The sequence below is a fragment of the Chaetomium fimeti genome (assembly GCF_033439085.1).
Source record: "Chaetomium fimeti strain CBS 168.71 chromosome Unknown B0H64scaffold_8, whole genome shotgun sequence".
NCBI lineage: Eukaryota > Fungi > Ascomycota > Sordariomycetes > Sordariales > Chaetomiaceae > Chaetomium > Chaetomium fimeti.
In genome coordinates, this window is record NW_026944336.1 from 956,108 (window position 1) to 968,394 (window position 12,287).

At 58.6% G+C, this 12,287-nt stretch overlaps 3 protein-coding genes across 3 annotated transcripts; 1 reads left to right on the top strand and 2 right to left on the bottom strand.

Moving 5' to 3' along the window:
* Nucleotides 1–1,923: 1,923 nt before the first annotated feature.
* Nucleotides 1,924–5,122, bottom strand: B0H64DRAFT_329585 (NADH dehydrogenase-like protein; the record flags this gene model as incomplete). The annotated part of the gene is made up of 7 exons (XM_062800886.1): nucleotides 1,924–2,978; nucleotides 3,031–3,234; nucleotides 3,290–3,345; nucleotides 3,405–3,839; nucleotides 4,492–4,517; nucleotides 4,576–4,881; nucleotides 4,937–5,122. 7 exons carry the CDS (start codon nucleotides 5,120–5,122, stop codon nucleotides 1,924–1,926), a joined length of 2,268 nt encoding a protein of 755 aa, XP_062655516.1.
* Nucleotides 5,123–5,427: 305 nt separating this feature from the next.
* On the top strand, nucleotides 5,428–11,096 carry B0H64DRAFT_243838 (SNF2 family N-terminal domain-containing protein). The gene has a single exon (XM_062799889.1). It carries the CDS (start codon nucleotides 5,621–5,623, stop codon nucleotides 10,907–10,909), a length of 5,289 nt encoding a protein of 1,762 aa, XP_062655517.1. The 5' UTR covers nucleotides 5,428–5,620; the 3' UTR covers nucleotides 10,910–11,096.
* A 187-nt stretch (nucleotides 11,097–11,283) lies between these two features.
* B0H64DRAFT_330038 (uncharacterized protein) lies at nucleotides 11,284–12,282 on the bottom strand (the record flags this gene model as incomplete). The annotated part of the gene is made up of 1 exon (XM_062800911.1): nucleotides 11,284–12,282. The coding sequence occupies one exon, from the start codon at nucleotides 12,280–12,282 to the stop codon at nucleotides 11,284–11,286; it is 999 nt and encodes a 332-aa protein (XP_062655518.1).
* Nucleotides 12,283–12,287: the final 5 nt, after the last annotated feature.

Below are 12,287 nucleotides of genomic sequence, written 5' to 3' on the forward strand. Positions count from 1 at the left end.
GGCTTTAAGAAACGAGAACTCCCGACGGAGCGGCTGAGCGCCAAGGCGTCGAAAGGGGCAGCGAAGCCCATGAGGCGCTGCGGTGACTGGCATGTCTCCGGGCCTGAGAAATCCTTGGGACCGGGAGTCCGAACAAGCAACCCAAGCAAACCAAGCAACGGCCCAAGAATCTCGCTAAAGTTACCGCTAGCGCGGTTCGATCTGGGCACACGGGTGCCGGGATGCCCCGAGTGCGGCACTGACGTCTGGGTGCCGCGCTGGATGGACTTTTCGGCATTCTTGGCTGCCCGACCCTGTGGCGCCTCAAAACAGAAACGGGGCAATTCCCCTCCGACCCGTCCAGCCTTTGTTCTCGAACGCTGGAGAACTTCCCGTAGGTGAATAAGCATTCAATTCGTGCCGCTCGCCCTCGGAGTCTTCTGCTGCAATTTCCCCCCGTTCCATCGTTGCCTAACAAAAAGTGTCCAGTTGCGTTCGATGGCGTGCGTGCGTGCATGCGTGCATGCGTTGCGTTGCTCTGGTCGAGTCTTCCTCTTTTGGAAGGAAATAATAAAAACGTTGAACTTATGAGGCCCGTGCTGTTCCAGTGCTGACGCAGCGGAACGACAAGGAAGGCACACCCGAGTGTGACCTTTCGGGTCTGGTAAGATGACTCAATCACCGCCTGACAGGGCAGAAACTTCCGTCCGTCGCACGAAGCTGGAAAGAAACAAATCGCCAGGGTCTTGGCAGGACGACCCGGGGTGCCGGAGACATCAAGCGCCGTTTGACGCGGCTCAAAAAAGACCCCGGCGGATCGGCAGGGATTCCATTCCTTTTTTGAACATGACGGGCAGCATGTTAAATCCTGCAAACTCCGTCTCCGGCCGAAATCGCCGGGGCATTTTCGATGTTTCTCGCCCATTCCGCTTTCCATCAAGCTGTTTCTGTCTTTGTCAGATCTGGGGAACTTTGACGATGTCCTGGGCCCCACCGCCGGGAGCGGCCTTCGCCGAGACCAGCTGTGGAACCCGGGATCGCCATACAGTGGAGTTTGGGAGAGCTTCTTCTGACCTCGGAAAGATTTTGTTGATGGCAGCAATGATACAAAGTAACTCGCGAGAGAACCTTCAGGCTGTCAAACACGCAGCAACCGCCCTGGCTTGCCCCGCATCCCGCACCCCCGTAGTTATGTACAGACATAAATCCCAACCATCTGGCCAAAATCTTGTCACACCATCGTATCCCGCCCCCAGTGCTCCCCCATTCCCACGACCCAGGCCCGGCAGAAAATAATCTTGGATGACGTGAGCTCGTGATATTCCCGCTGCTATTCTCAGACGCACAGTCACAGTCACCGCACCGCAACGCAACCGCCGCCGGCCGACAGGAACCATGCGTCGAAGGATCCACCTGCGCCGTGAAGGCCCGTACTCCATTCCGGTTCGATCCGATCGGGACCCCGGCGGTCGGCAAACGGTCGCGTCCTGGCCGAACCTCACCTCCGTTGTCAATCCCTGACTACCGAATGCAGGGAATTACCTAAGCATCGGCAGTGTCGATATCAAAACCGCCCTCGTATCTGCAGGGACGAAAAAGCTGGGTTGAAGGGCGGCACACTTCTCTTTTTTTCTTTTTTCCTTTTTGAATTATGAACTCGCAAGAAGCTCACAGTTCTCGAGAGTATAAAATGAACAAGTAACAGCGGTTTTAGTAAGCCAATACGGCCTGCTCCTGGGACTTGATTATACACTACATGTAAGTAAGAATAACCGTTCGTCTGGTCAAAAAAGGAAATGGGTTTAACAAAACTGCGGCCGTAACGAAATTCTTACATAAACACATCTGGTGAACTCGGGCCAAAATATATACACCCCACCGTGTCGAATGAATCTAACCTGGGCTGCTTGGAACACTACAACCTCCACAGCAAAGAATTTCTCACTAGCCCATCACCGATGATTCCATCCCGCCAAATCCCGTGCCCCGTACATGCGGGCTAGCCCGGCGTGGCTCGTCCTCCTCATCGATCGCCTTTACCGAAGCAGGCGTGAAGTTCCTCGAACGTTTTGTGGGTATGCCGCTATTTACCTTGTTCATTCCCTTACCGCTGCTGAGAACACCGGCGGCAACCTGGCTGTTAGAAGAGCTCGGCTCCGTCTGCACGGAATTGCTGGGGGTGGCCAAGGACGAGCCACTATTGTCGCATCCAAGGCTCGCCATGATGGATCCAAACTCGGCACAGGACGGGCCTGAAGCCACCGAGACCGTAGGCGTCGTATCGACGGTAATGGTTCGGTCGAGCACTGCATGCTGGTTATCCTTGCATTGGTTGTGGTGATGAGCCGGAAGGGGGAACGGTTGGTTCAAGAGGGACCGCGTGAGGGACGAGGCGAAGTCCGAGGGCAAAGTTATATGCTGAATTGTTTGAAGCGGAGCATCCTGACCGTCATCGGTGCCCCCGGTAGGTGTGTTGGTTGGCGCCTTTAGGCTCATAGGCTCGTCCTCCAGGCTAGGCCCAGAGATATGCATCGCTTCCGGTATCTGAGCAGAGACATAGTCGGGCATGATCGTGTCCGAAGCGGCTTGCCTTTGTTTCCGGCATCCCTGGGGCCAGAATGTCAATCCATCCCACGGGTCGCCTGGTTGTCCGTTCGCTAACGAGTTAGCCCACTCGCGATACGCGGAATCGCCGAACGGGTCCGGGAACGGTGCGTTGATCGATACCGTGTCGTCGTCTAAGTAGGGCATTTGCAGCGTCGGGTCGTCGAGCAAACCAGCCCCTGCCTGGTTGCGAAAGACGGCATTGGTCACGGCCGGGGCCGGAAAACCTTGATTCTTGAGGTGTCTTAGCGGGACCGACTTTCTGCGAGGCGAGTGTGCGTGTGAGCTCGGCCCGTCGTCCAAATGATATGTTGGCACAGGAATCGCGGGATTGAAGGCCGCACATTGCCACATGGATTGATTCGGCCAAGCGATGGCGTTGTTTTCGAGTATCTCTGCAAGACCTCGTCAGCGAACATACTACCGCAGGACAGAAGTGCTGCCCACCTAGCGGCGCATGCTGGAACGAGAAGGCCACAACGTTCTTGACTCGCTCGATAGGAGCAGACAACGAATCTCGGGGAAACCCTTCGCTTATGACGACCTTGATGCGGCCAATGTCATCGCCCGGCCTCCAATGGTTTTGGAAGAGGAGTTCGCGGCGGAAGTGGGGGAACCTCAGCCGCTCTAGCTCGCCCGTCTTTGTGAACTCTGCCCCACCGGGTCAGCATCGTCTGAGATTGTTAATGGGGCATGGGTGTCGAACCGCATGTGCTGGTTATCAGATGTGGGCCGTTGACTTCGCGGTCGAGAACGGTGGACCTGGATGTCGGGTCAGTGTATGGGTCGACAAGTCGTCAATTTCACCGGACGAAACCCACGCGACCAGGCGCCCATCAACCAAAATCCGCGCCTCAAACTTGACGAGGTCCGTGTGCTTGCTGTAGGTACGCGTGAACTGGCTGAGATCGGGCCTGCGCCAGCAGTGGATTGAGATTTGGAACGGGGTGCCGGGCGCTAGGCTCGGGATGAAGCACGTCATGGCTGGCATGCCTACCGCGCCATGGATGTGGGCTAGCTCTAGGTCGGGCACGGCATGGCAGGCGACCTTGAACTCCTTGAAGGGTATCTTCGAGTCGCGGCCGTTGGGAAAGAGGATAATATCCCAGTCCTCATAGCGCATCCTTCCGACCGACGGCGTTGGTCTGATCGGGCACTTTAGAGGGGTGACGTGGGTAAGAATTGCTCGATGAGAATGGAGAGTTGCACCAAGAGAGGAGAAACAGTAGGCCAAGGAGAGAAGGCAAGACAACAAGCTGCCTGGGCAAGCAAGTAAAACCAAAATATCATCCGAATCCGTGGCGTGGTGGGCAACGATTCTAGAAGCAGCCCAGCAAAGTCAGCCGGAGACCTCCACCTTGGCAGATTGGATCGTGTTAGCGAGGTCAGTTGGGAGCACCAGGCAGTGGTACTGTTCTGCAGAGCACATGTCTGCCACAGGCCGCTCCTTCCCCCGACAACCTCGCCACTGCCTGATATGGAGGTGCCGTCCCGCTCTCGGCCCCGATTATGCAAATGGAAATCTGCAATGCGGAGTGATTGGTCGTCGTTGGTTGGTGCCTGTTTATCGGCCACGCTGCTCAGGTGTTGCCCGGGTTTCGAGTCTGGAAATGCCGATGGAAGGCGCAGAGGAGTTCTTCCGGTTCACAGGCGGAATGGGAATCCCAGTGGCCTGCAGCTGATGCGGAACCCCGGGAGGATTTGGGGCCCAGGTCGGAAAGCTCTAATGGTTTCTCAAGGAACCAACTGGTGACCTCGTTCATCTTGAGAATCTGGAGAACAAGGAGAATACATGCTCCTTCCAGGATCTGGAACTTAAACAGTATGGATGAAAAGGGACAAAAGGACTTGATTGGCATTGTTAGCTGGCTACTACTCGCATATACACAGTCCCCCCCAGTCATCTACGGGTCCTCATCGCCCTCCATTCTGGCCTAGAGAGCACCGTTAGCGGTCCGTCGTCACAATCGCGGGGGGTCGGCTTACCCTCACAGCGCCAGCGCCGCCCAGCTCCCTCTCCAAGCCACCCTCAAACTCCCGCGGGTAACTGGTCCGGTCGGAATACGTCAACTTCACGCCGTAGCAGACGCTGAGGAAGACGGCAACGAAGACGCCGATTTGGAAGAGTCCCTTGCCAGTGCTGACCCATGTGTACTCCCACGTCGAGAAAATGCCGAGGATATCGTGATCTTCGTGCACCGGCTCGCCAAAGTTCCTCCGCTCCTGCTTGTCCCACCAGTCGGCATGGGGGTCCCTGAATTGGCGCTTGACACGGGGAGGGTTGATGTAGCCGCCGTTCTGCGCGAAATTGTCAGCCCCAGCTATCCGCTGTTCTGGCTCCAACTGAACACACCATATCCGGATCCTCCGCTGCGGTAAGCTTGGGGTAGTCGGAGTCGGGGTATTTCTCCTCAATCTTGCTCTTGCCGACCATGGAGTCGGGGAGGAAGGTTCGTTGCTGGATGAAGGGAAGCCGTCGCGCCGCGGGGAGGGCAGCCGCTCGGAAGGGCGACGCCCGCACAATGTGGCGGGACAGCATCTGCAAGCCGCATTAGCACCAATTTCCCATGGTTGCGATTCGAAATGTAGCGGACGTGCCTTGGCGTTTGTGGTGCCTCAATGCCAATTAGTCGTGGGAAAGCGATGATGTCGATTGAATGCGCAGCTCGCTAGCTTGGGAGGTTTGAGGTTGTGGTTGGACACCCGCAGCTTTGATTGGCCGTAGCGCCCCGCTTCTGTCCTCATGGGGGGTTCATTCCTCAGGCATCCACAGCTCGCACCCAACTGCCAACCCCGGGATTCGCCTTTGCGCTTGCAGGAAGGGTGGAATTTTTTGTCGGCTGTCAAAGTTTTGCTGACAAGGAGCATTTTCAACACAAATCACGCCGCAGCCAGCCTCACAGAGTCGTAGTCATATCCAAATTCTGATACGGAATAACTTGAGGTTTTAGCATTCGCCTGACCCTATTTTCGTCCTGCCAGATGCCAGATTCGTCGAGATCTCGGCCGTCTTCACGTCGCGGTGTCCCTTGTCACTATGACAGAGATCGCGTCACCCAGCCCAACACACACAAATCTGCCTCCAGCTCCCGGCGAGAATGGTCAACACCACGAGGGACCGCCATCCACAACGGGCCCTGAAACCACAAAATCCGTCAAAAAAGAACCCGATAATCCATCACAGGCCACTAACGGATTCGATAACCATAACGGAGCTCTTGAATCGCCCGACGAGCAGCAGACCGAGGCCGAGCATCCGCAGAGCAACGGAACCCGCCACGCGCGAGAGGCGACGAACGCAGACGATGGCCCCCCTGCCAAACGACGCCGAGTACGTGACACAACGCCGAACAACACGGTGCGCAAACCGAAGCCCGAGTCGCCGCCATGGAAAAAGATCGAAGCTGAGGGCCCGACAAGGTTCACAGGTGGCGATGGTCGTCGAAAGTCGGGGCGTATTAACACCGTGCCCCTCGAGCTGCAACCTGGCGATAAACGGATAACGAGGCGAGTATCGCATAATCAACAGCCTAGTCCGCCTAAGAACCGGAATGGCTCGAGTAACGGCCATGGACCGAACCATAACCCCTCAGCTACGAGTGCATCCGCCAAGCGTGCCGTGGCCTCGAGCAAACAGCTGCCGTCGAGGCCGCCAACCAACAAGGCTCCTCCGCGAAAATCTGCAGCACACGATTCGAAGTCAAGCACCCGTCGCCAAGTGTCTCCGTCAACAAGACAACCTGCCACGCCTGCGAAACAATCTCTTGGCACGCGCCGTTCGACGCGTCATCTTAAGGAGATCAACGACGACGGCGATGAGACACCCAGCGGGGCGCGCACGAATCCCCGTATTAAAATACGAGTCAGGCCCCCGCTGACGACGATCCCTCTTGTCCACCGCGAACAGGCAAATCTACGCCCCAAGCTCGGGCCGAGTTTCGAAGAGTTCTTTGGGCGCGCTGCAGACATACCGGTGGAGGAAGGGGGCCTCTTCGTTTCGGCTGACGATGGCCCACGATATACGGAGGAGACGGCGTTGGAAGATGCGCGAGTCATTCTGCGCGTGGAAAAGGAGGTGGAACCTGGCGGTACCCTCACCGAGGAGAGGTGCTCAGTGTTCGTGCCCGAGCCGGAGGAGGAACCGAGGCACTGGGCGCACGCAGACCATCTGATCAAGGCGATGTCCAATTTCCGGAAACTGATGCTCAACGAGCAGCAACGACACCGAGCCGCGGCTAAGAGGCTTGCCATCGCTTGCGAGGCCGAGTGGAGACGACGAAACCCGCAACCGAAAACAGCAGAAGAAATCGAACTCGAGCAGGTCGAACAGAGCAAGGCTAGGTGGCGACAAGTGAACAAGGTTATGACGGGCACTTGGGAAAACGTCAAGGCGGAGGTGAACCGCACACGATTGGCGGAATGGGAAGCGGAGGAGCAGCAGAGGGTGAAGGCTGCGCTAAACAAAGCTGTCAGCTTCTCGGAGAAAAAGCTGCAGGCCAGGCAAGCGCGCTTTGATACGGAAGAACTTTCCGACCAAGACCTGACCGACGATATGGTCTCCGATGGTGACGATGAAGACGGCTTGGATGGCGACTCCGACGCGTCCGATGACATGGCAGAAGCGGATGTGGATGATGAAGACAACATGTCATCCTCGGATGACGACGAGGACAAGCAATCTGAGTTGTCCGATGAGGGCCTTACACAAGAGCAGCTGCGGGAGAAGTATGCCGATTTGCCAGCATTAGATACCACATCCGACCTCAAAGCGGGTTCGGACGGAGCTGTCCTAGGAGACGAAACCACAACTCCGGGTCCCGATCTCGAGGACACCAGCGACGAGTCGATCGATATGGATGATGACTTGGGGTCGTCCGAGGAGGAATCAGAAGAGGAGGGAGAGGAGCAGGGCAGCGACGAGGCCGAAGAGTCTGATGGTGAACCCGGCGGGCTCCTCGGGCTTCTGTTCGGAAAGTCTGAGCTGAAGAAGCTAAAAGACGAGGCTGCTACCGAAGAAGCCGTGACACATGATGTCGACATGGTAGATGCTGATGCTGTCCCGATACCCGAGGTGCAAGCAGACAACAACCAGCATGATGGGAGTGCTTCCAAGGAGGGCGAACAACCGCAAACGGCCGAGACACCGGTCACTGTGGCGGTACCTGAACCACGCCCTGGACTTCTGGCGCGATCCGAGGATGAGGTTACCCAGGAGTTATCTACAGGAACTGATATGCGGGATGTCGCAGCACAACAATCTTCACTCCCCACCGTGAATGGTGCGTCAACGGGGTCGGCTACACTCCTAATAGGGAGCATGACGTCCTCTCCAACGACTGTGGAGGATGTTTCCATGACAGATGCTCAGGGGGGCGTGGAAGGGATGTTGTCAAAGACCGACTCGCTTCCGATCCCATCAATAAGGCACCACAGCCCCGAGACCGAACCGATCACCACAGTGCGCAGCCCATCCGCAACTCAGTCGCCGCGAGCTTCTGACGACACCAAGCCCACCGAGGCGGAGACGCCTACGTCGGTCTCTCTGCTGCACGCGCCCAAGAGCGACAGCAGATCCACGTCGCCACAACCCGCAGCGCCCAAAACCGAGATACCCTTCCTCCTACGCGGGACACTCCGCGAATACCAGCATCTTGGTCTCGATTGGCTTGCGGCGCTCTATGCTAACAACACGAACGGCATTCTCGCTGATGAGATGGGTCTTGGAAAAACCATACAGACCATCGCACTGCTGGCACATCTCGCCTGCCACCACGAAGTCTGGGGCCCTCACCTGGTGATCGTGCCCACGAGCGTCATGCTCAACTGGGAGATGGAGTTCAAGAAGTGGTGTCCCGGGTTCAAGATCCTCACCTACTATGGTAACCAGGAAGAGCGGAAGAGGAAACGCCAGGGGTGGACCAACGATGACGTATGGAATGTGTGCATCACGTCCTACCAAATGGTCCTCCAGGATCAGCAGGTGTTCCGACGAAGACGGTGGCATTACATGATCCTTGACGAAGCCCACAACATCAAAAACTTCAAGTCGCAACGGTGGCAAACGCTCCTCGGCTTCAACACGCATTCTCGGTTGCTCCTGACCGGTACCCCGCTGCAAAACAACCTTACCGAGTTGTGGTCGCTGCTGTACTTCCTAGCCCCTCCCGAGAACGGCGAAGGCGGGTTCGTCGACCTCAAGGAGTTTCACAACTGGTTTTCTAGACCCGAATCACAGATCCTTGAGAGCGGGCGGGAGCAGCTGGACGATGAAGCACGCGCCATCATCTCAAAGCTGCACAAGGTTCTCCGGCCATACCTGCTCCGCCGTCTCAAGGCGGATGTCGAGAAGCAGATGCCGGCCAAATACGAGCACGTCGAATTTTGCCGGCTCTCCAAACGCCAGCGCGAGCTGTACGATGGCTTCCTGTCTCGTGCGGACACGCGGGAAACACTAAACTCGGGGAATTACATGTCGATCATCAACTGCCTGATGCAGCTGCGGAAGGTGTGCAACCACCCGGACCTGTTCGTCGACCGGCCAATCATGTCGTCGTTCCGCATGCAGCGCTCAGTTGCCTCGGATTTCGACATCCGCGACCAGCTCGTCAGGAAGAAGCTACTAGCCGTCAAACCGATGGAGGTCGTGAGCCTCAGTTTCCTCAACATGATCCCCACCCAATATGAGGGCATGTCAAGCACCGACGCCGACCGGATTTCGCAGTTGAGCACCCACCGCATCCTTCTGGACCTTAGGGAGGCACAAAAGACCCGGGCCAACAATGCCTACCATGCCTTGGACCCGGCCTCGGTCAAGTCGAACCTCGTGTACCTCGAGAGCGCTGCGCGGTGGGGTCGCTTCGAGGAGCTGCAGCACTGCGTTTACCTGAACGCGCTCCGTCGCCAACAACGACCCATCTACGGCAAGCGGCTCGTCGATATCTTGACACTAGATACCCACCGCCGCCCCTACAAGCAACGGCCCAAGGTGCCCCAGAAGATCATGAGCTGGTTTGAAGAGGACTCGTACCTTCTGCGCAGCGCCATCCCGACACTTCAGCAGCGGGCTGACTCGATGGAGACAACCATTACCAAGTTCGCCTGCGTTACCCCAGCTGTCGTGACGGGTGACATGGGAAGACTATTCTTGGGGCCACAGGGAGTGCAGTCCTTCGTAGAAACGGATCTGACGCTGTCGGCACCTGTCAAGTATGCGCCGTACATGCCAAAGGAGCGGCCGGCAGACCCGTGGCACGAAGCGCGCATGCGGCTGTCGATCCAGTTCCCTGACAAGCGTCTCCTCCAGTACGACTGTGGCAAGCTGCAAACCCTCGACAAGCTCCTTCGCCGGCTCCAAGCGGGAGGGCACCGCGCCCTAATCTTCACCCAGATGACCAAGGTGCTTGACATCCTTGAACAGTTCCTCAACATCCACGGCCACAAGTACCTCCGGCTAGACGGCGCGACCAAGGTCGAGCAACGGCAGATTCTCACAGACCGCTTCAACCACGACCCGCGCATTCTCTGCTTCATCCTGTCGACACGGTCCGGGGGTCTCGGCATCAACCTCACGGGCGCGGACACGGTCATCTTTTACGACCAGGACTGGAACCCGGCCATGGACAAGCAGTGCCAGGACCGGTGCCACCGCATCGGGCAGACGCGCGACGTGCACATCTACCGGCTGGTCAGCGAGCACACGATCGAGGCCAACATCCTGCGCAAGGCCGGGCAGAAGCAGATGCTGGACGACGTGGTGATCCAGGAGGGCGAGTTCACGACCGACTACTTCAACAAGCTGTCGGTGCGCGACGTCATCGGCACCGACGGCGAGGTGCTCGCCAACGAGGACGACGTCGCCGCCAACGCCGCCATGGACAGGGTCCTCGGCGGCGTCGAGAGCAGCAGCAACCCGCGCAGCGCCGGCCGCGTGCTGGAGCAGGCCGAGGACAAGGAGGACGTCGCGGCCGCGCGCGTCGCCGAGAAGGAGATCCAGCAGGACGACGCCGACTTCCTCGAGCAGCAGCCCGCGTCGGGCGTGTCGAGCGTCGGGCAGGGCACGCCGCGGGAGAGCACCACCGAGCCCATGTCGGCTGTGGGCAAGTCCGGGTTGGGGTTGTTTGCCGAGTCGGCGGAGGATGGGGTGGTTGTCGGGGAGGAGGAGGTGGTGGAGGTGGAGGTGGAGCACAATGCGTTCGGGGAGCGGATGCGTACCATCGACGATTACATGGTGCAATTCATGGCCAGGGCGCTTGAGAACACGCCGCTAGACTTGCCCAGGGATAAGAAGAAGGGCCGGAAGAGGGGCAGGGATACGAGGAAGCGCTAGGTGGAGGCGTTGTGTGCGGCAAGACATGGCGTGGCATGGCATGACATGGCGTGTTGGGTTGCGAGTGTATTATAATTAGCATTCTTTGGACGTCCGCATACGCTTGGGATGTATTGTTTGGGTTTGGTATAGATAGGGCTGTGTTGGCCCAAGACTGGGGGAATGACAGACATGACGAGACGTGATCTAGCGGCGGTTTCTGAGGAAGTAATCAGAGGAATCCGCCCACCATCCCGAGTATCATTGCATTCGGAACATATCTCCCCACTAAAATACTGACCCAATCAAAACATTACTCGCACGTCTCATAATCACATGCCGCCCTAACCACCACCGTCCACCATCACCACCATCACTACCTACCCTCCCCTTCTTCACCGGTTCTTCTCCCAAAACTCATTCCACGCCTCCTTCTTCACCCTGATCTGATCCGTCAGCCCCTGCGTCAGCGACGCCTCGGGCGCAATCCCCACCAGCGCCGCCTCGATCCCATGCCACCAATCCGCATGCATCTCCCGCCAACCCCTACTCACCGCGCCGTCCACTTTCCGCACCACATCCCGCCCGAACCGCACCGCCAACGGCGCGCTGCCCGGGACCCCGCGGCAGTTGCCCTGGCTGCGTACCTCGCCCGGCAGCACGACCAGGCTGTCGATGTGGGATGTGGAGGGGTCGGTGGTGAACTCCCGTGCGAGCCCGGTGCCGAGGGCGCGGTTGAAGGCCTTGGTCGCGCCGTACATGACTAGCCAGGGCAGGCCGATGTAGCCACCGGAGGAGAGGGTGAGGATCAGGGAGCGCTGGTTGGGCTCTGCCGGAGCCGAGAGGGTGGGGATGATGAGGGCGGTCAGGCGGGCCATGAAGCGGGCGTTCTGGTTGATGACGGCGTCGACGTCGGCGCAGGTGTAGGTGGCGTGCGTGCGGAAGGGGGGGTTGGCGACCGGGTTGCCGCCGACGTTGTTGACCAGGATGGTGATCTTGAGCGGGGAGAGGGAGGCCAGCGCGGTTTCCATCTCGTCCGGGGTGGCGGTGCGCGCGTCCATGGTGAGGGTGCGCACCAGGGTGGCCGGGCGGTCCGGGTGGATGGCGCGGAGGGTTTCGGCTGCCGAGGCGAGCTCGTCGGGGAGGTGGCCGAGCAGGATCACGCCGAAGCCCTGCCGGACGAGCTCCTGCGCGATGCCGAACCCGATGCCGGCGCTGGCGCCCGTGACGAGGGCGTACGCGTCGGCGTCGCCGCGTTTGTATTTCTGGAGCGGCTTGGAGGGGGTGATGAAGTGGAAGGAGAGGAATTGGGCGGCCGTGTACAGGCAGAGCAGCACCACGCCGGCGCCAATCCCCGCGAGAGCGCCGAGGATTGCGTCTTCCGTCTTGGGCATCGCTA

Coding starts and splice junctions, on each gene's coding strand:
- B0H64DRAFT_243838 (XM_062799889.1), top strand. CDS start 5,621: ATGACAGAGATCGCGTCACCCAGCCCAACACACACAAATCTGCCTCCA.